The 25,625-nt window shown below is 45.4% G+C and overlaps 1 protein-coding gene and 1 non-coding gene across 7 annotated transcripts in view; one reads left to right on the top strand and one right to left on the bottom strand.

Moving 5' to 3' along the window:
* ARHGAP32 (Rho GTPase activating protein 32) overlaps positions 1-25,625 on the top strand; it is a 261,037-nt gene that overhangs the window by 47,117 nt on the left and 188,295 nt on the right. For 4 of the 6 annotated variants that reach the window (XM_068659541.1, XM_068659546.1, XM_068659547.1 and 1 more), the window contains exon 2: positions 628-722. The exons of 1 other annotated variant lie outside the window; for it this stretch is intronic. In XM_068659541.1, the coding sequence (XP_068515642.1) occupies positions 715-722 (8 nt within the window). In that variant the 5' untranslated portion in view covers positions 628-714. Of the gene's footprint in view, positions 1-627; positions 723-23,109; positions 23,368-25,625 lie in introns of those variants that run through there. One more of the 6 variants, XM_068659549.1, reaches the window with a different exon arrangement.
* Positions 3,580-3,651, bottom strand: TRNAP-AGG (transfer RNA proline (anticodon AGG)). The gene has a single exon. It is a non-coding gene; the product is annotated as a tRNA-Pro (tRNA).

Below are 25,625 nucleotides of genomic sequence, written 5' to 3' on the forward strand. Positions count from 1 at the left end.
GTTAGCCTGTATCGTTTAACGCACCTGTTTGCTACCACAGAAAATAGCTACCTTTAAACTTCATTCCTTTCATTTTTTACCTGGAGTTGTGCCTTGGGTTCCAAGGACTTCCGAAGGACATTCCTTCTCCATCCTGTTTGGAGGGGACAGGGAGTGAGCTGCCTCAGTGAGTCAGCAGGGTCCCATTAACCCTCTCCCAGCACGATTCACGCCATTAGGCAGGCATTGTTTTTGTTGATAGGTGATGTGTAGTCCTTGGCTTCTTGTTGCACGTAATAGGAATAATGGTTCTGCATACTATGGAATTAATTACACTGAAACAACTTCACCAGTGACCTTCAGCAAAAATCATTTCCAGCAGCATATCATCTGCATATATGTGCCGACTTGATGAATGCCTGTGCACTTCCTCGTGTTTGTCCTTTATGGGAACTGATTGCTATTTCAATTGGATGCAAGAATATGCATGCATCTCCATTTTTTTTGGAGCTTTATTGCAGTAGGTACTTGTGAAATTGTCTGCCAATAAACGTACCAGATCAAAAAACCTGGTCTTGTTTCCATACTAAATATATCTGCAGTATAAGTAGAAAGTGTTTTTATTTTTTTATTTTTTCCTTGCACAAGCTTGGGAGCTCTGTAAACCCAGCTGTCTCCCCCCGGTCACTAACTCCAGTTTCTGCATGATCATCGGTAATCATCAGACCAGCCTCCATGTTCAGGTAAGCCTGAGAATTTAACATTTGTCCTCAGTGTGCTGCAGCCCTCCTATTGCTCCCAGAGGATCAGCTGTTGGCAAGTCAGTGAAGTGTGCAGGCAGCTCTGTTCACCTGGCTCTACCATGAAAGTGGGGAGCCATATCTGACCTTGTGCAGCTTTGGGGTGCCACTCTGTTATGTAGGAAACTCTTAATTTTAAAGATAAAGCTGTGCTTTAAAAACTGTTATTTCCTAAGCACTACTTAGTAATAAAGTTCAAGGTGCACATAGAGGAACCCGAAGAAGACACCCTGTGCAGCAGTGGGTCTTTAACTTGCAGTTGACATGAATCTGTTACAGTGCATGAGACCTTGTGCGACCTGACTGTAGAGGGTTGAATTTCTCTGTTGTTTCTCTTAGACGACTCTAAGTATGTTCTTAGGGTTCTGTAAATTGGCAGCATTAGTTAGATTTTGATCCCTCTCAAGTCACAGGAGAGGTTAGGCTGTAAGTTAAATGAACTGAGCTGTTTATCTTTAAATGATTTTGCGAAATCTGCATCATGAAAGGTAAGGCATTGGAGAGCTGAGCTTATTTTATTGCAGACTGGCTAAATTTTGTAGAACATGCATCAACTGCAAATTGCACTTGCTTTCCCTTGGCTGACATCACTGAAGTGGAGAGCTCTTTACATACTCAACATAGCTGTGGAGCCTTAGTTTTGAAGAGGTGCCACCTTTCAGTTCCCTGACCCCTGCTGTTGGGCTTCCATTGCTCTTTGCCTTACCTTTCCTGTAGGGCCGTTCTGTTTCCTAACTGATCATAACTTTAACAAGCTAAGATTGGAGAACAAGAACGCTTGAGCAGCTGACGTTTTCTTGCTGTAGGAACCGGTTACCATAACGAGATGGTTGATGCCATTCTCTTAAAGCTTCAAAAAAGACTGATCATGGTTTCCTGTCCTTGAATAGTTCAAATTCCAAGGTCCTTTTATTTTTAACTTGTGTATTTGGCAGCTGTGTTTTAGCAGGATCTCTGAGGAAACAAAAGCAAGATAGGGCATCTTAGGTTTAAATTGCTGTTGTGTTAAGGCTCTTTTAGTCCAGCAGGACTATACCAGTGGGGGGTTGAGCTTTGCAAGGGCTGCTTGCATGTGCTTGACTGTAAAGCCGTGAGCAGTTCTCAGTGACCTCGACAAGGGCCTGCACTATTTCATTTAGCCATATGTCTACTTTTTTGCAAGAGGAGATGTTCCTCGATGCTCCTTGTTTATTTAATGGTAAGCCAAGAGGCCAGTCCTGCAAGTCGTTTCTCATTGTAGTTACTTCTGTGAGAAAAGTTTTGTAGTAGGTTGTGTCCAGCTTTTGCATCTCCATCGCTTCTGTTTTCTTGTGCTGCTCTTTGTCCTTCCAACCCTGTAGACCACAGAGACACATTTTGTGGAGAACATAATCTTAGAAAAGAACATTTGATGAAGCAACTTGTGCAAGAGAAATGCTCTGTGTAAAAAGAAATCATTCATGGCTTTTAGCTCTTTAAAAACCCATCCTAATACTCCTGCTGGGTCCCTTTCACTGTGAAGTAATGTAGAGGATTAGTCAGCATCATCTAATTAGGCGGCAGCAAAGCAAAAATTTCCTTTAGCTGACTCTGCCCTGATTTAGTTTCCATTCACTGGATTTGCCCATTGAAACCAAATGCAATGAGAACATTATTGATGTCAGAGGGCGCATGAGGTGTGGCATACTTGAATGAGCTCTGCACCTGAGGAGGAAATTTTCAGGGTCATCCTGTGCAGCTTTTATACCCAAACAGTCTTCCTTGTGCTGTGAGTGGGTCTGCAGGTAGCTGGAGACCATCCTGGTTTCTTAATAGCTTTAATTCTGCTCTATCCTGAGAAGGATGCGAATAAAGAGTTGCTGGAGAACCTTTCCTTCCCACTCCTGCAAGGCTGTGTTGCTTTGGTATCCATATGGCACTGTTTGGTGATCTTCAGGCATTCAGCCACCCCGTTAGAAGTAGTTCCCAGTGACCGTGGGGCTGAGCTGGCTGCCGGTGGCATTGCTACGTGGCTGCCCTCTTGGGAGAGCACATCTTGGTGGCCTCCAGGGCAGGCTGGTGGAGTCTCAGCCTCCAAGAAACCTGTACTTTGCAGTATGACACGCAGAGACTGGGAGAAGGGGCTTCTGTCAGGAGGTTTGTCTTGGCCCTTTATTGCATAAAAGCACTTCAGCACGTGCTTAACTGCCAGTGGACCTCTGTGTCATGTGCTGAACTGCTTTCTCTGGCTTGGACCTCTCTGAGGAATTCTGACACTTCAGTTCCTGGTTATATCCCATATCACCCACTAATCCATGTCACCAAGGACCACGTCCAACCATTCCTTGAACACCCCCAGGGACAGTGACTCCACCATCTCCCTGGGCAACCCGTCCCAGTGCCCAGTGCTCTTTCTGAGCAGAAATGTCTCCTCATTGCCAACCTGAACCTCCCCTGGCACAACTTGAGGTCCCTCTGGTCCTGTCACTGGTTACCTGTGAGAAGAGGCCGACCCCCAGCTCCCCACCCCTTCCTTTCAGGCAGTTGCAGAGAGCAATGAGGTCTGCCCTGAGCCTCCTCTGCTCCAGTCTAAACACCCCCAGTTCCCTCAGCTGCTCCTCACAGGACTTGTGTCCCAGGCCCTTCACCAGCTCACAGCCCTGCTCTGGACACGGTCCAGGCCCTCGATGTCCTTGTAGTGAGGGGTCCAAAAGTGAACCCAGCACTGGAGGTGTGGCCTCACCAGAGCAGAGCTCAGGGGGACGATCACCTCCCTGTTCCTGCTGGCTGCACTGTTCCTGACACAAGCCAGAAGGCTGCTGGCCTTCATGGTCTAAAATGAGGGCTCGTCCGGGATTTGAACCCGGGACCTCTCGCACCCTAAGCGAGAATCATACCCCTAGACCAACGAGCCGCCATGCCCTGCCTTTGGGGTGCTGAGGCAGGAGAGGACCCAGCCTCAGGTTCCTGTGGAGGCTGAAGCGCGGTGCCGGGGTGGGACGCTCACCTCGCTAACCACAGGGATGAAGCTCTCCCGGAGGACGGCTCTGGCTGGGAAAGCTGACACCGGCTGGGCCTTTTGCAGGCATCGCCGTGCTGCCTCTCCATCCCTGCCAGGCTCTGCCGCAGCAGAAAGGTCTCCCGAGGTGAGCGGCTCCCTGCCCGGGCAGGCGGGGCGAGGACCCTGCTCCTGTGGGCGCTGTTTGGGGAGGGAAACGGCTTTTACGAGTTAGTGGTCTGGGAGATTTGATCGCTTGCAGCTGAGGAATTTGGGAAGAACAACTCGGTCGTTTCTGAGCAGAGGTGGTTGCTCTAAAGTTTTGCCAGTTGGGGCGTTAGGTCTGCGTGAAGGAGAAATTGGTCTTTTTGTATGGGGCTTTAAAACAAACAAGAAAAAAAGCAAAACCTCATTTTCTGATTAGAAGGAGGGTTTTTTACAAGCGTGCTGCTGACAGTATATAATTTTAAACAAAGACTGCCGTAGATATCATCTGCAATTAACTGAAATAGCTGGGACATGACAGACGATGGGATAAGAGAATTTTCTGCTGTATTCTGTCAGAGCCGCTTACTGCTTTCTAGCGGGAAGTGATGTTGTGTGTGGAGTCAGTCTTATTGCTGGTATTGGAAATGAATCAGTGCATTGTTCCTAAGCCGCTGAGACTTTTATGGCTCCCAGCTTCAGTGCTGGGCCTTGACTTGCAGCTGGCGGGCAGCCTCCTCGGGGAAGGGAGGGCGTACGCCCAAGAAGCGTAGATCATCATCACTGGAACGTCCACTGCCGTGGCTTTGAGCCTGCCTGGCTGTTCTGACTCTTAGACAGGTGAGAAGAGATTAAAATTTGCTCTTTGCTGTATAATTAAGGAGCTTTTATGAGGTGAGAGCTGTTGGGAACAGAAGGACTTTGGGGATGGGGTAGCTGCAGCCTTGGAACCCTCCTGCTCACCTGGAAGGGACGGGGTGCTGGGGAGAGGAAGCATGTGGCTGGGGTTCCGGGGGCTACAGAGCAAAAATGTAGAGTTTGAAGTGAGAGAAATCTGATTCCTTTTTACCTTTAGGCACCTTAGGAAGGCTGAATGTGGAGAGGTTGGTTTCGCCTTCACCCCTCAGGAACACCACCTGCAAAACATTTCTCTTCTGCAGTCTGTGGAGTATGAGAGCAGATTAGAGCCTGTTTTTCCCTGACTTTAGACAGGGGATCTCTAGGGACATGTCTACCTAACTTTCCAGCCAAGCTTCGCTGCTTTTTTGCTGTGCGTTTCTTTTTCTTTTTTTTTTTTTTTTTAAAGAAATGTCCTTAATATAACAATAAAAGCAACATAGCAATTCACTTAAGGGATTACAGTAAAAAACAAAACAAAAAAACCTTCCCTGGCCTTTGAAGATACCTTTTCAAATGATGTTCTGCATGCAGATGAGATCTTGGATTTTCTTATTCCTGATGCTGTTGCCGTGCTATGCTACAGCAGTGTCGCGTGGAGATCCCCACGTAGTGTTTGAGCATCCTGAACCTTGAATATCACATCAACTTGTCAGACTTGAACAGTCTTGTCAAAGTTTCAGGATGAACTTTATAAAGGGATTTTATTTGCGCTGTTTTTCCTCTATTATTTTATTTAATAGAAAGTGGAAGAGGTACATTGTCTCAGAGGCAGCTCTAAGGTGAGTCACATCTATATAAATAGAACTGCTGAGCACATCGGATAAGCTGCACTGTGCAGAGGACAAAAATGCTTCAGAGGAAGGAAAGCCTCCTCCTTAAAATGATCACATAATTGTAAATGCCTGTCCTCCAAGACTGCTGCCAAGGGTACCTGCCACATCATATTCTTTTTCCTTTCCTCCTTACCCCTCCTTCAAGTGCAGGTTCATTTTAAATTGTAATTAACGCACTTGTTAGATCACTGAAGTTTCAGCAGAAAGCATACAGGGTGGAGACAGCTGCAATACGACCGTGGGTGCTGCACGTGTGCTTTCCGTTCTGTGAGTGAAAGCATATCCTTTCCTTGTCAGGACTATTACTTCATTATCACCTCTTCCTTCACCCATGATACATTCTACACTCCATCTTTTCTCTGCAGTTTCCAAGCTTTTTCAGCATAGGTAGAACATGACAGTGCTTGACTTCATTGGGAACGCTGTCTGCAAACCCCTGGGAAGCGTTTAGTGCTAGCTCTGTTTGGCCTTATTTGAGAAGAGAGAGGCTTTCCTCTTGCGCTGAAGTTCAGGGTGATGGAAAGAGCTCAGCAAATCAGCTGTCTGCAGACCTCAGTTTGGACTTCCCAAAAGCACAGGGAGCCCCCGGTCGTTACTGTGAAGCCGAGTTTGCCCCAAGCTGCGGATGTGGTCTGGTGGACAGGCATAGTTCTGATGCAGCGCGGGTCAGCCCGCTGTGGTATCCAGCCATTCCGTGGTGATGGGATCTGTGTCATTCCTGATGCAGCTCTGAGCTTTTGTGTTCTCTCTGAATTTCTTTATTTCAGTCATCCTGAATATATACCTTGGCATGAAGAAAGCCAGTTCTTATGGAAAAAGTAAGGAAGGTTGAGGACAGTGGAAATCTGATGCCAGAGCTAGATCCGTGTATTTCTGCCAAGAGCTTAAATACAGCATTTAGTGTTCAGAATATGATATTGTGACTAATAATTCAGAAATACTTGAGGTTTTTCATTTTTTAAATATTTTCTGTTTTTGTGGAGATAAAACTGTCCAAGTAAACCTGATGACTAACTGCTAGTTGCTTCCCCAGAATCGAAACTTACGTGTTGCCCATCCTAACTTAGTTCCTAGGGTAGGTTTTGTAGAAATGCTCAGTGCTTCCTGCTGGTACACACACAGTTCCTCTTCTCAGAGGCTTTACTTGCTCAGAGTCAGCTGCTTCCATGTGATCTGTCAAGGTTTTGTTATCAGCCATTCATCCCTGGTCACCGGAAAAGTTGATTGGTGTGATGTGAGTGACTAAGGGCTCTGAAAAATCTCACTCTTGCCTCTGCAAATTGCTGTTTGTGGCTTTAACGAATGAAGTATGGGAATTGACAGATAAGTGCTTGTTCAGGAAGTCACACACACAGAATTTAACTGAATTCAATGAAACTGAATTGGGTACAAGTCCAGAAGTTTAGTCAAAAGTGAAGTGTCCCACCACTACTACCCCAGCGTGCCATGGCTATACCTGTGGTCTGATGATGCACCAAATCTATGCTAGATGCAGGCTGCCTCTGTTTTTCCCAGCTGCCTACATGACACTGGGCTGGATGAATTGTTTACAGCTCCAGAGAGTCTGTAAGTCTGTTTGTCTTTGCCTCAACAGTCTGATCCAGGGAGGAACAGAGAGATTCTTTCCTTTTACTCATTTTCAAAATGGAGAAGCATATCTTATGATTGCTGATTGGTTTGTGGTGGTGGTGGTGGTTTTTCATTTTGTTATGTTCAGTTTGTGGGTTTATTTTAAGTAGGCCAGCACTAAAACACAAATTAAGATCCCAGAAATTTCTTTTGATTAGCTGCAAATTTGTAGAACTATGTGCAAAGGAGAAAGTGGGGGAACATATACTGCTGAGGACTCTGTAGACACTGAAATAATATGTCTGTGTACTCTGAGGCCACATAATGCAAGAACCTGCGACTCCAAGGGCACATATAAAAATGAAATTACAGTCTCTCAATAATATGCAGTGTATTTTTTCTGTGTAATTTTATTGGGTTTATTTTTTTGCTTGGCTCATAGTTAATGAAACTCGTGTTTAAAAAAATACATTTCAAGCTTCTGTTTGAAGATGGTTGTTGTATATACTCACAGTCTTCTCGGTAAAGAAGTATTGGGAGAAGAACAGTGTTTTCTCCTCTTTGTGAAATTCTTGAAGAATTTTTGCAGTAAGAACGTTCCTATCCTTATTCCTTCATCCCATTTACTTTTTTTCCTGTTGGAGTGTTACGATCCTCAACAATAGCAAAAATGCATGGAATTTTACTGAAACTGGTTTGGAAATGTGTAGCAGTTGTTCAAGTCTCTTACATGCATTGTGATGCACCCAGGATAAATTTTTAAGGAGAATATTTCTGGCTTATAAATTCTATAGGATGCCTTTCTTAAAAAATCCAACCCCTTGTGTGGTTTATATTTATTATGATTGGATGAAGCTGCAAGAAAAATGGAACCCTTTCAACATCAAATATGGGTTTTGCTTTCATTGTGAACATGAGTGAGTAAGTTTGGAATATGAACTTGACCTCTGGTTTTCATGGTAGTAACAACTTCTCCATTCTACTTAACTGTTGCAAGGTTTTTTTTCTGGCAATGCTGTCCTTTTTATCTTTAACTGTAGAAAACTTCTTTATGTTCAGAAACTTAGATTTCATCTCATGGCTACTGATTTATTATTTCTAGTTTCTCAGAAACATAACATGCTTGTGTTGAAACTTATCCCTTTCTAAAATTAACAGAATAAATCTGGCAAGATAGTTAGGGGCAATTAGATCTTTACAAGAGATCAAGGGCATAAATAAATAAATAAATAAATAAATGAGAAATGTCTAAATCACAAATTCCACGGGATATGGGACAGAAGCTCCAGGACCTCTTTTTCTTTTTTTTTTCCCCTGATCTTAGTCTTTTCTTCCCTTTCCCCTCCTTTTTTTCCTTTTCTTTTTCCCCCTCTCCTTTTACTAGGCTTCTTTCCAGCTTTATCCTTAGAGATAAATACAGAGGATGCTAAATGTCCTCTGCCTCATGACTGGCTATTCTGTTCCCAAGCCATCCTCAAGGTGAGACTTCACATCTGGCCAGCTCTGCGGGTGGAAGAAGACTGGTGCCGGCCGAATGAATCGCCGCCAAGCTGCCTCGCCTGCAGCCAGCACTGCACCTGGGTGTCCGCCCCGGCGGGTGATTTTCGTGACTCTCGAGTTTGCTGCCTCCTCTGTGCCTGGTTGGCTGTGTGTGGCATATCTCGTGGGAAGCCCCTGGTGAGGGTGAGCTCTGCAGCCTGCTTATTGAAAGTGTAATTGCATCATAAGCTTCTCTGCTGGTCCTGTGACATTTGAAGAATGGGAATATTCATAGGAAATTAATATATTCCACTTAAAACAGATCCTGAGCTCTTCTCAGGTGTGAAACCAACCCCAAACCCCTAGCTTGTAATTAAGACCCATTTTTTCCTGTTATTACTTGTTAGCTTGCATTACATGAACCTCTCTTGAACATGAGAACACAGCTCTCCAGTAAGAGATGCCTTTCGGTTGTGAGCGGGGAGCAGCACTGCTGCCCAGGAGGCAAGCAGAGAATGTTTCTGTGCGTGGGAGCTGGAGAGCTGCAAGCAGTCCTTGCCATGGAGTCCTGGTCACTCTGTCCTTCCACCAATAAATGGGGTGATGGTGCTGCCAGCCCTACATCCACGGGGACTTCACCCATGCACTGGGGTGGAGTACCCGGATTGTCCGCTGGTTAGAGAGGCTCTTGGGAGATAAAAATCTCCAGTGGTTGCGGCTTGTGGGATGTTAAAGCAGCTCTCGTGTCTAGAGATAGGGCAGCATGGTGCTCAGATGAGAAGCAGCTCATGGCTCGGATCTGATCTGAGCCTGATGTGTTGGTGGCACAGCTCACAGACGAGGTGGAGGTCAGTCAGCTGGGGCAGAAGATCAGCGTGAGGCAGGAGGGGCTGCGCCACGGCTGGCTGCTCATCTGAAGTTAGCCTGGTCCCCTGGGGCGAGGCCCTGTGCTGAATGCTGCTCAGAAAGGAGGGCAGTTGTGCACCTTGCTAGTACAGAGGGTCCTCTGCCTGCGTGTTCCTCACTTCAGCTTGCTAGTAGAGAACTCGCTGCGTTTCTTCACGTGTCTTCATCCCGAAGCAAAGCACTGCCTGGCATGCGTTTGAGATTTCCTTGCCAGCTCCCAGAACGCCGAGCTTCCACTGGGATCCCAAGTGGGCTTCTGTGCACTGCGTGGAGCGTGGCACCAAAGCCAAAACGTGAATAAACATTTTGTATTGACTTCCATGTTAAAGAACTCTCTTTCATTCTCCAAGGAGGTATCAAATGTGGTATCGGATGCCCTGGCAGTGTCTATCACGATGTCAGCTCCACGGACAGGTTATATTACTGAAAGCACCAAATCTACGGGGGATGTCTGCTGTGTGGTAACTTAGATCAGGATCAGTCGCAATCCCTTCCCTTCCCGCTAGTAAAATTATTCCAAGTAGTTTTATTTGACCATCTTTTTATTAAATACTTTAGTGCTTTCTCTGCACTGGAAGCAATATATTGGAAAAACATTTGGTATCAGGCACTGAAATCGAGCTTGCAGGGGAACATGGCTGCTGCTCCCGCAAAACCTCTGCATGACGGGTTAGGTGAAAACTTCATTTTTGCCCCTATTTGGCCTTATAGATTTATATATTTTTTTTAATGGACCTCACCCTTTCAAAATCATATCCTATGTTTAAAATGTAAGTTACTGTGTTACTACACAGTGTTTCAATGTGCTAGCTTAGTAAGCATGTCATCCGTTTTGAATTAACATTGTAATATCAGGTCTAGTGCTGCACTGCACTAAAGCAGAGGCCTTGGGGATGCTGAAATCCTTCCTAGTGACCGTATTGCTTCAGACTGTGGGAGCTGTAAAGCTAAATTCATTTAGATTTGTTTACGGAGAGCAGGTTTCTGCCGGGTGAACCTGGAAATGCCACGAGGTTTCTGCTCTGTTACAAGGAGGGGCACCGTGGAAGAGGCAGCAGCGCAGCCGCTGTCACAGGCGGTCAGCGTGTGGGCCGGTGTGCTCAGGGAGAGGCAGCTCACAGCAGAAGTGGGGGGGAGAAAAAGGTGTTTGGATGTAAAGGCTCATAAAGTAGTGCGGGTTTTGTGCTAAGTGAACCTGCCTGGTTGCATTTTTTCCATAACTCACGGTGTTCGGCATGCCCCAACTTTTCTTGCTGAAGTTTTTCTTGCTCTGAGTTTAGGGACGAGCTTCGCCTCACGTCTCTGAGACCTGCTGTGCCTCCCCCCGTACCTGGGAAACACTTTTTCCCTAAGCACTTGTCACTTCAAGCACTCATTTTTCTAATCAAAAAGGCATTTAATGTGCCTTTCACTTTCATAGTCTTCATTTAAATGCGGTCCCTTGAACTACACACCTGGTAATTGGATGCACAGTTTACTGCTTCTGGAACGCTGGTGTTTGGCACCACCAGAATGTGAATCAAATCAGCCATGAGTTCTCCTGTTCGATCCGTAAGAGACATGGTTTTGAGTTTTGCTCAGTGTTTTAAGTTACGGGAACGGGCTTGATTTGATTTGGAAATATCAGGCCTTTTTAATATAAACCTAGGTTATATTTTTGAAGCAAATCCATGAACCTGGAGAGCTTGTAGTGAGCATCAGAAGCCTGAAAGCTGGCTACCTGTGTAACTGTGAACTGCATCAATAGAGCTTAGATTTTCTTTATTTTTGAATATCTTGATTTCTAGGAAGTTTATTGTAAAATATTTTTTTTAAACCCTTTGATGAGGTGTTCCTCACCAAACAGGTAATAGACCACAAGACGCAGAGAGCAGGATATTGCTGTTGCTGCAAATTGGAGAGCCTTTGCAGAGGCACCAGCTTTAGCACCAGTGATGGCTTACTATAACAGCCATTACAGCACGAAATTGTCAGAAACATCCCAGTAATAAACTTGCGCGGTTGAAATTTATCCATTGCCTCCCAGAGATTCATCCCTCAGGAGTTCTTCACAGCGCTTGTTTTCATGCTGGAAATATGAACACATTTAACAGTTGCACAACAGTGCAGCACATCTTTAAAGATATTTATAAACAAGTTTCGTAATGCTTCCCTGATTGAGCAGCCACCTCTTGCTTACAGTGCTGTTGGCGACAGTGGTTGTATTCTGGTGATTATTTTTGATACGCAGCTCTCCGAAACAGAGGCGGTCTTTGTGTTGGTGCAGCACTTTGCTCGGTAGGAGCTTCCAGCCAGTTCTGTAGTAGTATTGTAGAATAATTGCACTTGGTTTTCTAAGTTTGTTTCCTCAGTTTGTCCTACAACAAGCACAGAAGGAACATGTGACTCCTGCTCTGAGATTTTGTTGCCCAGCCGTTCAGTTTCCTACAGTGAACTATCTGCACGCTCAGGCTTTAAGGAAGATTTATTCTGGGGAGCAGGGGATGGGATGGGGACAATTTTCAGCTAGCTCTTTTTATTTATATTTGAAGAGCAGTCTCCAAATCGTTATTGTGGCAAATGTACATCCTTTTTTTAAAAATACTCATCTATAAATATTGATTATGATAACTTCTGTGCACCAAATTACAGCCTGCCTATGCCAGGGCATGATTCACCTCCTGCTGCATGGCAGTTGTCACCCAGGAGTCTGGCACTCTTGTTTCTTTTTATAGCTGTGACTTCAACATAGTGAATTTCTTCCTCCTTTGTCTTACAGCAAGTGAGTCTTGAGACATCTTAAAGCCATGTGTGTATCGGTGAGACTTAAAAGTGGCGGCCTGGCCCTCCTTGAAAGAAAGCCCAGACGTTGCATCTGACTGTTCACCTGTGTGATGGGACAAATAGGCTGAACAAACCACTCTGAATTATTGGTGCCCTCTCTGTTCCCCTGGGAGCACATCTGGGTTTGCAGGCACTCGGGGAATCGTGTCCTGTGTGCAGTGAGTGCAGCTGTTGGGCACAGGAGGCATGCAGTGACCTCTCCCGTTGTTTTCCCCCTCCCAAAGCTATTTTGCAGTACAGCCACCTCACGTCTCCAGCAAACTTCCCACCCTTACACTGAAGGGGTGGTGCAGTGATTTACTGACAGATTCTTTTGCCATTATCCTCCTTTAAAATGGACTTAAAGAGGTGGGCTGAGGCTTGGTGCCAGGCAGCTGTGGTTGATGTCAATACAAGGATCTGCTCTTCGGCTGCCCTGGGCTTACAGCAGAAGGCCACATGTTCCTCTGGTGATGCATTACGCTCTGTCCTGCTGGACTACTTGAAGTTAGGTTAGGTTTGAGTTAGACTTTCATGTCCTATTGTCTTCTATGAAGAAATTTACTTAATACTTGCTTGTTTTATGTTTAGTTTTCAGAAGTGACCTTAAAGGGCTTCTTTTAGCTTAACAAGAAGTGCAGGTAACTGCATTGAGATCACATCCTTTATGGCGCAATGTGGATTCTCTTCCTGTTTTATTGAGAGAGAAAAATCTGTGCTGTTAAACCTTTGTGGACTGTAAGGGATTGCAGACCTGGGAGTTGGGAGCCCTGTACTGGAATCCCACAGTAATTGGTTGTGTGTGCTCAGGCAAGTTATTTAATGTCCCATCCTTTTATTTCTTTTCCAGCTTTTCTGTGCAAATTCTTCTGTGTTTTGAATGTTTCCGCTGGCACTGCAGAGTGTGATCTGACTGGGATGCCTAGGCACTATTGGAGCTAGCTTTCCTTGAGGGAAAAATATAATTTTTTTTTAAGCATTTTTTTTAATGATGATGAGAACCCAGCTACTAGAATCTTCTGTATTCTTTTCTCGTTTTCTAAAAAAATCATTTGAAAGCTGTAGCATACCTGAAGTTTTGTACCTGTTGAGCACTCATGCATGAAATAGATACTGAAAGACCAAAGATATGCTCAAAACACCTTGCATTGAATGTCTTGAGGAATCCTGTTCCTGTCACCCCAAAAGACCAGGGTCTAAGCCTTGACCCAGGGTTGCACAGGTAGAGTGTTTTTCAAGCATATGCTGTGTTTAGCAAGTTATGCTAGGTTCCTACTCTTTAATTGGCAAAGAACCTGATTTATGCCAACAGCAATTCTTTGGGAAATAATGAAAGCAAGTTTGTGAACCAAAAAGAGAGTTCAGTCTAACCAGTGAGTTGGCTTTAGGGAGAATTCTGCTCTCCCATACGAAGGAAGTTGCAAAGGAAATAATACCTCTTGCTCTTCCAGCTGAATTTAGCTGAATTTGTAGGTTGTTTTTGTTTGTTTTATTTGGCTTTTTTTGTTTGTTTATTTTCTTCTTCTTTTTCCCCACCCCCTCAAATAGTGGCATCCTTTCAAGCTGTGTTCAGGAGACCATAGTTTAAAAAAGTGAATGGGATGTGTTTTCAAAAACATGGTGCAAGATGACTTCTCTTATGCTGGAGCAAGGTAGGCAACAGGAGAGTAGACAAGAGCGGAGCATCCTGGTGTCTCCTCTGTTTTGTGACTATCTGAGGGTCTTGTCCCAAAAAGTTGCTTATGAACTTCAGGTTTTTGAACCCAGTCTTAGTGGTTTAAGAAGTCACCTCTTAAGTTATATGCAATGATAATAAACATCACGGGGAAAGGAGAGGCAATAATTGTACGCATCCCAGCTTTTTGCTGAGTGAGGTAAATCCAGTATATGCTAAAATGAGTAGTAAGCATTGCGTGTATGCAAAATCCTGTTCTTACCCATTACCAAGTAACCTACTGCGTTGTGTGAATACCTACTGCAAAACGTTGTACTTGGAGTGAAAACCAGCTCTGCTGCAGAACTTTGAGCACAAAGACAAAAAGTTTAACTTCTTGGAGTTGTAAAATCTTCTGTTAGTTCCAATTACCGTGAAACTGCTTTAGATTTATTTCTTCAGTTCGTGTTTAATTTTAGTTATCTGTGGATTTGTGGATATCTATAAATGGTACCTTGTGGAGACTGTCTGCTTTTTAACTGCTGGCTTTACACCTTGTGTGCTCATTAAATTGTTGAATTAAGTGTTTCTTAATGACGGTAAGAACCCAACTACTAGAATCTTCTGTATTCTTTTCCGGTTTTGTAAAGTATCACTTGAAAGTTGTAGCACACCTGAAGTTAACTTGTTTAAATTTAACGAGGAAGCATCTTTTTATCCTACCAGGGGCTGTTTCCAGTTCATCTGTCTAAATCTTACTGTTTTATTTTCAGTAGTAATGGTTCAGAAGCCGTGGTGTTAAAGCCTCGATGTGCCACACCTCAGTGCTGGGCTCTTGTGGCTTGGAGATGAGTTACCCCGAGCTGCTTCCAAGCCATGCTGCTTTTAAGGGAAGCTTTCAGCATATCTTACTTCTTGTTTTCTGGCACATTTAACAACTCACGTTCCTTTTCCCATCAAACCAGTATCCTTGATGTGTTAGGTGTTGTAGATGTTGAGCCTGGGGCAGGGCACTAATACCTTTCTGTGTGTGTCCTTTTCTCCCTTTTTTCCCCATTTAAGATCTCTCACTGCAACATGCACCCAAGCTTCTTGAATGTTGTTCTCTGTGCAAAACTAATGAAAATTTTGCTAAAGAAATTCCCCAAGCTCTGTCTCAGTCTTATTTTCTTCTGGTGCTTCTCAGCTTTATTATAGTTTTAAAAGATTAGATTATACACATAAGAAAAGCAATTAACAAGAATCTGTGTATAAAAATGGATTGTGATGACAGAAAATTAGATGTCTTTCATCTCCTTTTTTTCATTTGAGGAAAAGGAAGTGTCATCTCTTCTCTATGCTCAAAACAGCCATTTTATTCTCATTTAACTCTGTTCTGTGTTGTTTTTTTTTAAAAGCTTTCAGTGGTACATTAAAAAAAAAAAAACAACAGCAAAAACCAGAAGCTGTACTTGGAGAAAATTCAGAATATATTTTTAAGCAGAAAATATTTATGTCCAGTTTTTAACAAAATCAGTGCTTTTTTCATGCTGAGATTATCGTAAAGATGTGTGCTGTCTTTTGTCTTCATGTACTTTATGTGCTGGTGTCAGTGGTAGTTGGAATCGCTCCTTCCCCTTGAACATCAGAAGGTTGGCGAAAGCTTGGAGCTCCAGTGGCTGTCCTTGGAGGCAGGAGTAGGAGCAGCATTTCTCGCCATGCAACATTTGTATTATGTAATGTCTGTGAGCTACGTTTCCATTCGTTATCCGCTTCTGCAATATTTAAAAAAACAAACAACCCCAGTACCAGCAAGAAGTTGCTCTGTCACTGAGGTCTGCAATTAATGCAGTTCTCTAGCTGTAGAACTGATGTAGTTAATAAGACATTGAATGACAGTTTCTTGGAATATTACTTGAGACCTCACAAAACAGAATATTCATGTGTTTGTGATGTGGGAATGTAGGAGAAGTTGCAGATACAGAACTGGGACTGAAGTAATCTCCCTGCAGGCGAAGATAATATGCTACCCCCATGCACTGAGAAGTTTCAGCCCTGTTTAGAGGGATTATGCATATTGTGTTTCTTTCATGTTGTTTGTTTATTTGTGTCCTTTCTGTTGAGCAGGCACCTTCTGCAAAGCACAGGCTGAAGTATGGCGTCAGCCCGTTTATTCAGCCCTTAGCATCACAGCCGATCCCACACTTAATTTATTTGGAGGGTTCCAGCCAGTTATATTTGCAAGCAATTGAGACCTGCCAGCTCTAGGAGCAGAGCACAGCCTCTTCCAAATGATTGTGAACACCTCTATCCATCCTGCTGTGTTTTCCCTGTTCTAAGCAGCGAGCCCGGTGGGAGATCATCCTGTGCTTTTCAAGCATTCTTGATTGTGGTATTAAGGAAGAAAGACTTGTGCTGAGCACACTGGATACTTGATTTAACTTTGGCATTTCTTTTGTCTGTAAAACATTAGGCATAAAACGTTGATTAGGGACAGCTGAAGGACATTGCTAAACTCCTCCAACCTCTCTCCGTAAGTTTAACAATTGCAAGATTCACTTGAAAAGTGACTGATTTTACTCTGTTGGAGTAAAGGAGTTTCTTACAAAGCAGCATTTGGGAAAGGGGAAGAAAAATATGTGCATCCATGGGTGAATATGAGTATGGATAAGAGGTGGGGGAAGAGCTGATTTTCAGGAAAGGGAAAATGGGAAGTGAATAAAGTAACAGCAGGATGGTGAGAGACGCAAGTGGGGAAGCAGGGGGCGATAAGGCAGAGAGCAGGAAATTTGAAAGGATGAGAACCTGAAAAAGAGCATAGTTGTGTAAGAACCTGGTAGATGAAAGCAGTGAAAAAAAGATAGGAACAGGAAGGTGAAAGTTCTGGTGAGCTTCATGGTTTAGTTCATCTGGGGCTTAAGACAGACCTTTTTTTTTTTAACACCAGTGGAGGGGGACAGATTCTGGAAGCCTTTTTGCACTATGAAAGCAAAGGGAGAGGTCGTGAGAAGTTATTTAAAGATACCTTCTTGCTGTAATAGTGTTCCTGTGGAATCCAGCTTCAGTTAATGAAGCTTCATGCAGGCACCAAGGCTCACCTTGGTGAGATGTGGTGGCCTGGCTTTGTTAGCCATTCAGGAAGGCTCAGTCCTTAATCGCTAATCTCTGAAGAAGCACACGTTCTTTTCCGGGTAAGTGTGAAAAACCTGGCCTGACTCTATTAATCCACGCTCTGGGAGATCGCATGCACATCTTTGGTAATTTTTGAGTTATCATTCGTCTGCTCTTTCGCAGTTCCCTGTTGTTCCCAATGAGAACATTGGCAATATCCCTTCATAGCAAGGTGCTGTGAAGTGCTTGGATGGTGAATGTGAAAAACAGAGATGTAACTCCATTTAGGTGACAGGAAGCGTAAAACCAAGACAATATACAGACAGGAATACCTAAACCGTACCATTTCCAACTTTAATGTCCAAACAAGCAAAACTATGGGACCATTTCGGAGAGGTTATTCAGAATGAAAGGAGAATGTGAAAAGAACAATGACAGAAGACAAAAATTGTCCTTCCTCTTCCCTTGCAACTGTCTTGGGGAAATTTTTAATTGAGAGCTTTTATCCAAGAGGATACTAAGGTGAGATAGATAGGGACAGAATTACTACCACTCGTCTACAGTGTATTCCTGCAAGTCAAATTAGAGTTGGCTAATATAAGAAACAGAGCAGCCTGTTGCTGGCCTTATGTGGGAGGGAGTCCTTTGTATGACTGCATATTTAGGCACTGGGTGCCTGATGGGGTATGTGACAGCTACCCGATAGGTGCTTAAAGGAAATTCTTTCTCAGGGGTGGGATGCGTGCTGGTACACAGGCATGGAGCTGAATCATTGCTGCAGAGGACCGACTGTGCAATCCCATCAGATATTTTTACGTGTCCTCTAGGTGAGCTAGTCTGATGGTGCTAACAGCTGGCACACAGTTTTCAGCTCCTGGGACAAAATTGCCATTACCAAGGTGTTTGGAGAGGATCAGCTTATATGTGAAGAGCAGCTGGTGGAAAGGGACTTGAGTAACTGTGGAATGATGCTCAGGAATGAGAGGGACGGACAGATGGGGGAAGCATTCAAAAACGTTCAACTACCGTGCAGTCTGTTTCAGTGATAGATACCCAGATGCTCAAATCCCTCTCAGGATGTTCTGTTTCTTCGTTATTGCTAGCCTCTTGTACAGGAGAGGAATTGCTCCCTTAAGTGCTGTCCTTCGGGGCCAAAAAGCTGTTATCTCTGAGGACTTTGACCTGGTCACAGCGACATGTGCCTGTGTCAATTGCCATTCGACCCGTTCCCCTATTACTCAAACCCTGACTCCAGACTTGGCCACCTTCCACTCAGACACTCCTTTTGCAGGCGAGGCAGTCCTCTTGCATCATCAAACTGTCATGAAAAGACAGCGCCGCTCTCTTCCCCACGAGTCTTACAGGTGGCAGAGCTCTTCAGAGCAGCATCAGGTGCCCGGCCACCTTCTGTTTTCCCTGAGCCTGCCTCTGCTTGCTCTCTGCTACTGAGCCTGCTCTACATTTTCTGCACGTCCGGAGGAAAACAAAACGTGTGGGGTAACTGCTGTGTTTGCTTTTCTCTCTCATGTCTCTGTTCAGTGTCCCTCAGGACCTTTCTTGTCCTGGCAGTTTATCTTGCATTTTCGCTAGGCTCAGGTGGGTAGGTTTTCAAATGAGGCTGATGATCCATTTCTGCATAGGTGACTTCTGAACGTGTAAATGTTAAATAAAGCTTCCTTTTTCTTTTGTAACACAAAGCTCTCTTTTTCCATGTCTAACCCATTTGAGGGATACATTTCAAACCCATGCTTTCCCCCTACCCCTTCATGTCTCTCTCCCTAGAGGGCAGGTGGCTGAGGTGTTGACGGTGCTGAGTGCAAGCAGGTGGATTGCGCAGACACACCTTGAGCATCGCAGGGCACTCGTGCAGGCATGAACTTGTACTGAGAGGCAGCTTGTTGAGGCTGCTTGACGAAGGAAGAAAGGCACTGTGGGAGCACTGAAATTAGTCACCTAGCTTGGAGTCTGCTCCACGAGGCTGGATTCCTCCTCACCTCGCAGTGAGGTTGCACAAACTGTGTTGCAGGAAGCGCCTGTTTCTCCTGGCAGGGGTTGCACCGGAGAAGGTCACGGTTCCTGTCTTAAAAATACCTGCAACATGTCCCGTGCTGGGTACAGAGCTGGGTGGCTGCTCTGTAGCTTCCCTTTTCTCTCTGGTTTCTAGTCCAGCTGAAGTACAGGCATCCTGTTTTAATTTTGCACTTGTTGTTTTCACAGTACCAAATTCAGATCAGAATGGATATAAAGTAGGTTAGGCTGTGTCTTCCCTGCAGCGGTGTCATGCCAGAGGTCACCCACCTCATCGTGCAGTGTGGGTGCCACAAGATTTTTGCATGGGCACAGTGCCCAGGCGGTGCCTGGAGGGTCAGTCTGGCCTCAGGGTAAGGCAGGGGTCGTGCTATGATGGCTCTGCTTTCTTGGTGGGCAGCTCTGGCAATAGCTTTACTGATGGATGTCCCTTTAATGACCCATGTTGTTTAAAAAGTAATAAAGAAAAAATGCACCTGATACCTTTAAAGAAGGACTTGGCTGGCAGTTGAGGATGCTCCATGTTACGTGCCCGGCGTGACGAGGAGGTTTTCCTCTGCATCTCAGCACCCCCCCTCCTCTGACCTGAGGTGTCGGCAGGGCTGGTTTTTCAGGGAGATCCTAAACTTTCTTTCCTTGTCCTTCCCCTGATACTGCATATATGGGTACTATGGAGTGTGTTTATAGAGGAATCCATAAAATATCTTCAGCTGATCATCAGAAGAACGAGGTCCATACCAAGGAATCCAGCAAGCAGTAACTGTCACGGAGATGTACCAATGCAGAGCCGTATAAAGGGCCTTTGAAGATGATTAATTGCGGAGGTGTGCGGTCCTGGCGGTAGCCTTGTCTTTTAAATAGAGCCTTGAGCACAGTTCTCGTATGGGAGCATGTGCAGGAATGCAAACTCCCCTTTGGACAGGGATTAGAAGGCGGCTGCTGCAGCCTGCTCAGCGTTGGTTTTCTTCCCGGGGAAGGCACGGCTTGGACCAGCCCTCGGAGACTCCTTTAACTGAGCCGTACAGAAGGAGCGTCTGATGTGGTGAGGAGGGGTTGAAAGGCTTTAACATATGTTTTGTCAGTCAGAAATTGCAGCCTGTTTTTCTCCTTCTTGTGCTGTGATTCACCAAGTCTTTCCGGTACAAAAACTTGGTCGTATAACATGGGATCGAACAGAGTGAGCCACGGAGCGCAGTCATTCACAGAAGGCAAATGTCCTGTCATATGCTTCAGCAGAGAGCACTTTGTGACCTGGGTCATCAATTAGCGATGAAATAGTTCTTGTCTCGGGCTAGCCGCAAGATTTTCTTTTCAATATTTTAGCTTCTTGGTTCCAGCTGGCCAGTCGGTCTTCACGTTTCCTGAACGTGCGCCAGGGCATGTTGAGCAACGCCTTACCGAAAATTTTTGTTGTAATATACAGTATTAAGATGGAGGTGCTTAAAGTCATTTAGGCAAAAATATATATATATATCTCAACACTGAGATATTTTTCCATTAAATTTCATTTGCTTTTGGAAGCAAAAGTAGTCCTACATTATCTTGTCATGCATACATTATTAATTGAATTCATTTTTAATTTAATGAAAAATTATGCTAGAGCAAGGGAGGAAGCTGTCTTGTAGCATCCTTGCTCTTTCTTTGCCTAGATAACCTCAAGCAGTCAAAGAGGTAAGATTTAAAATCCATTCTCGGTCAGAACTTTTCTCCTTAAATGGAGCAGAGTTTACATTCAGGAAACTATCAAAGGAGGAACGAATGCATCCGCGGAGGTGACAAGTGGTATTCAGGTTGTATAATCTCATTCTTTGTGGTTGGCAGAAGTTTCTGTTAGAGAACTGTCTGAAAAGGAGTTCTCAATGCAGTTTCCCCATTTAAGTAGTAGAAGGTTGAATCATTGTGTAAAGCTAATTATCATTCTTGTAAGCTGTCACCATGGAAGTTAGTGAGTTGGTCAGGAGGGTGGCTGTGTCAGAAAGAAGCTCTGGGTTGGGGAGCTGATCCTGCCCGGCTCTGTTCCCCCGAGGATTAAGAGAAAATGTTCCCAGCAAATTGGAGCTTGCAGTTACTGATGCTGTTCTCCTCTGTTCTCTTCAGTAAAAAGAAAAAAAAAAAAGGAAAAAAACCCAAACAAACACAAACACACTCAGTCCTCACCACAGTTGGGACCAAATTTTTATTTTTCTATTGTTGTGATAATTTAGTCCCAAATCAGTACAAATGTAGCTGACTGGGGAGCAGACCTCATCTGTAAGAGAAATGATCCATTACTGTCAAAACTCGCCTTCAGCAGAAATAATCAAGCTCGTGTGCGGTAAGGCTGTCCGTTTACATCACACTGTAACACAGTTTTGGGCCTGAGCTTCCACAGGATGTCTTAAGACCCTTTTTAAAACGTGGCATAGAAATGTTCACAGCTGTGTTTCCTAATAACCGGTGAGTTCCTGTAGGCTCTCGAAGAAAATACTTATTTTTTTGTTGTTTAAGTGTAGAATCCAGAGCTCTGGTCTCGAGTAAAGGCCTGTACAGAAAAAGGCACAAATAAAAACCAAGGGTGTCTCTCTCTAGCCGTGGGGAGTTGGCAGTCAGAGCATGAGCCGACAGGTAGTATCTGATGCAGACAGCCGAGCCAAGCGGCGCTGAGATGATGCGCGAGCGCGGCTGGCAGCACTGCAGCCCCAAGTGCAGCAGCAGCACGGCACCCTCAGCGGCAGTGTCCCTGCTAAAACCCTGTGCAGGGGTGAACGTGGCTCCTGCCCACGTCCTCAGCAGGCATGGCACCTGCCGGAGCTGTACCCTGACGGCATCTCCTTGTGCTTCTCCCCACAGCTTCTGGCTCACCAGTACGCCCAGCGGCACACCTTGGGCTCTAACCCATGCGGTATGGGCAGGAGCTGTTGAGTTCCTGTGCTTTATCCCTTTATTAAACGGGTCTGCTCTTGCTCTGTGCTGCATTGCTATAGGATGCACCCTTACGGATGCACTTTACACGTCTGGGCTCTCAGAGCTCTGTTTTATCCTGGTGCAAAGTGAGAAGAGTTGTTTTTAAATGAGCGTATTATTTCGTATTCAGTCCTCTTTATTTTTAGCTTGTCCTACCGGGGCAGGTCTGTTTTGGTGAAACAAAGAAAAATTAGCATTGGGAGAAAGGGATTTAGAAACAGTCGTTCAGGCTTTCTAGGCACGGAACAGGGAGAACCTGTTTGCTCTGCCCGCTTTGCCAGGCTCGCAGCTTTCCCTGCCGCAGCCGCTGAACCAAGGTGAGCCGAGTCCTCACGCACTGGGTCTAACAATGTGGTGCTGCTCAGTTACACAGCACTTAGCCAACAACACTGATCTGACCATTTAAAAAGAAAAAAATCAATAGTTATATTGACTGTTCTGCATAATTGGGGACTGGGTAGCCTTTTCCCTGGAACTTTAAGCAAGAAAGCGCTTCTATTTAGTAAATCTTCTGTCTTTTAGGCCTTGTGTTACACCGAGAGAGCACAGATTACACGTTGGGTTTCCCTGGGCTCTATTCCTGCACATAGGCAGCAGCTGATGTTATTTGTTACAAATTACAGCTTGTGTTTTTGAGCTAGACCTTCAGCAAATAGCGGCAGTAATGTAAAGAACTTGCACCATTTCTTGGAGGTGGGAATAGCTCTGCGTTTTGTACCGGTACAGAAAGATTAAAACAACTTGATCAAGGTCACGCAGCAAGCTAATGGCAAAGCCAGGACTGAAAGGCACTCATCCATCATCCTGCTTCTCCCCTTTATTTGCTGGTCCTCACTGCCTCTTAGGGATATTTAATCTTCTAGCCTGCTGTAGGGGGGGGCTGATGAAACACTTCAGTCCTTTCATAGGATCTGAAAGTTGGCTAATAAAAGCTTATTCCTCATTTACGGTTCAGTGTATAAACTGGAAAGTGGGAAGCGTAATACCAGCTTTGCAGAACTTTTAAAGCAGGCTGCGTAAAGGCAGAAATCAATCCAGCCGCATGGGTCTCCTCTGGGAACCCTGCAGATCCCAGCCAATTTCCAAAAAGCAGGAAGCAGAACCCTGAGGAAATGAGGTCGCAGCAGCTGGCACAGCTGGGAATAGCCTCCGTTTTGGTCGCTCACAGAAGTTGAATTTTGGGGTGAAAACATCCAGCTTGGGCAAGGACATCCCCGCGGGGTGCCGGGCACAGGGCAGGAGGGCAGCACGCCGCCTCGCGCAGCTGGGGCAGGGTTTCAGCTGCAGTGCCTGTGGCAGCCTCGGGAGAACAACGGGGAGCGGAGCTGCCGAGGGAAGGCGGAACGGGAGCCCGGTGTCGCGGGTGCTCCGCGTCTCGCTCAGCTTCCCCGGGCGTGCGGAGCTTCGCCGGGACGCAGGGGTGGCAGCGGGTGAGCCCCAAAGGTCAGTGCTGCCGCTACGTCCCTGCACGTGAGCGTGGCGGAGATGCTCGCTGTGCTGTTAACCCTGTTGGCTCACCAACGGAGCGCTGGTGGGTGCGGATCGCCGAGGACTGGGATCGTTTCGCAGCTGGCCCCAGGCAGCGATGCCTTATAAGCATGCAGAGTGTGATGTTCAGAAGGCAAGCGTGGCATTTTCACCGAGCTAATGCAACTTCATTTCAATTTTTAGTGTATTTTTCAGTGTATGTATATGACTATCTTTTAAGTGGTTGAGTATTTGAATGGAGAAGGGTTAATTACACCCTTCGATCAGATTACGCTGCATGGCTTATGCTAGCATGTAGAAAGCAGATGAAGTATAATTTGGCATCCCTTTTCCTTCGCGTGGCGTGGTCTTTGAGGCATTTTCCGTGTGTGTAGAACGTTGTTGTTAGTGTGAGTGAAACCTGCCTGCTTTTAACCAGCAGTGAAATCCCTCCTGTCTGTGGCGGAGTGAAGCACACGCTCTGCACTCGTGCTGTGCGAAAACAGCGCCGGGCAAAAGGTTCTGTGCTGAGCATCTACGTGTACTTCTCCTTTTTAACGGATAGCTAAGTGCTGCTGATACGGCGTGGATTTAGGAGCAGTAGTTCTGGAGGGGCCAGGTTATTGTGTAGCTTAAATTCTCGTGGAATGAGCCAGGGCTGATTATCTTCATGGCAAATCGTCTCCTTCACCCTAGGCTTAGATTTATTCTGTGGCTGATATGAAATAAGCCTATTGCTGTTACACTTCAGTTGGGATTTTCTACTTTAAGGCTGAGAGTGCATAAATATTTCCTGGTGGAAAAAAGGGAGGGAGGTGGGGAACCAGCATAATTTAAAACTTGCCTCCCTGGGCATGCTGTTACCACCTACCTGGTTTAAAGATCAAGAGCATTTCTACCAAACTAAAAGTTATTTATGGACATAGCTGCCAGAAGCTGAAGACACAGGTTCTTATTTCACTGTAGAATACATTATCAACAAAGTCTTGATAATTTATGCTAACTCCACCCACTTCAGTTTACACTGCCAGAAGCTGAAGGAGAAAGGCTCATAGCAGCACTGCAAAATTCCTCCGAGTCTGCTTTCTTGTCTTCAAGTATTTTGCCGTAGGAGAGCTGCTACTGGGTATCTTTGTATTGTTCTACCCAGTGACTGAGGTGCTGTGAGAAAGCCAGTTCGGTGGTTTTGGTTCCCCTTTCTCAAAAAGAAAACTGTATTTAAAAATTAAATGTGTGTAGCGTGCTGATGCTGGAGCCCTCACACTCCCCAGCCTCCTTTGTGACAGAAAAAGCACAATGCACAATACATTAGCATTCATGTATACGCATGCACAAACGCTGTATAGAGCTCCGTAAGTAGGATCTCCAGAGGATTTCTGTTCCATGTGAATTCCCTTGGGAATGTTGGGGCGCGCAGCTCCTGCATAGCGAGACCTCCAACACTGCGAGTGGCCGGCACCAGCAGCACGCGGGATTCCGGGTCCGGGGCTAAGGAAAGGTAAAGTTTAGCAATGATTTGATGCAACCTATGCCAGCTTCATCCAAACACATCTTGTATTTCAGGGAAGCCTGTGGATTAAATGTATTTGAGTGAGAATCCCCCTTTTTTTCCCTCCTGCCACTTGCACAGAGTCCAGAGCGTGACAGAACCTGGTTCAGGCTCACTGGGGCTGAGTCTCCGAAGGGGAGGTCTCTTACTCCTGTGCGTCCTGCGTCCTGCTTTTCGAAGCAGAGATGAAAATTAGCATCGTCTCTTACAAGACTTGCCCTTAATAGGATTACAGAAGTATTTTAAACTCTGTACTCAGCCTGCTGCTCCTGGCACTGACACTGGGAGCGTGGGGAGTTTGGCTGTTGGCGTAAAGGTAAATCCAGGCAGCAAGAACCGAGCTGAAACATTTCTTCCGCTGGGGAAACCAGGTTGTATTCTGGGCGGTACGTGGACAGATTGCAGTCTCCTGGCCTGGTGCATAGCAGTAGCTCTGTGGCTGGAGGGGAAAGGGGAATGAAACAGCAGCTCCAGAGCTTGTCACCCAGCGGTCATCCCAGGGGCAGGCGCAGCACGGCACGGAGCAGCCGGCGTTGTTGGCACTGGGGGCATCTTCTCCGCAGGTGGCCCTCGGTGACCCGTCCCTCCATCCGTACAGGATCAAGTAACCAGTTGTTCCTGCGCTATTAGAATTTGTCTGGGCACCATTCCCACTTGCTTGCTCTAACATCTCCCAATTAACGTA

The sequence above is a fragment of the Anas acuta genome, chromosome 23 (genome assembly GCF_963932015.1).
Source record: "Anas acuta chromosome 23, bAnaAcu1.1, whole genome shotgun sequence".
Classification (NCBI taxonomy): domain Eukaryota; kingdom Metazoa; phylum Chordata; class Aves; order Anseriformes; family Anatidae; genus Anas; species Anas acuta.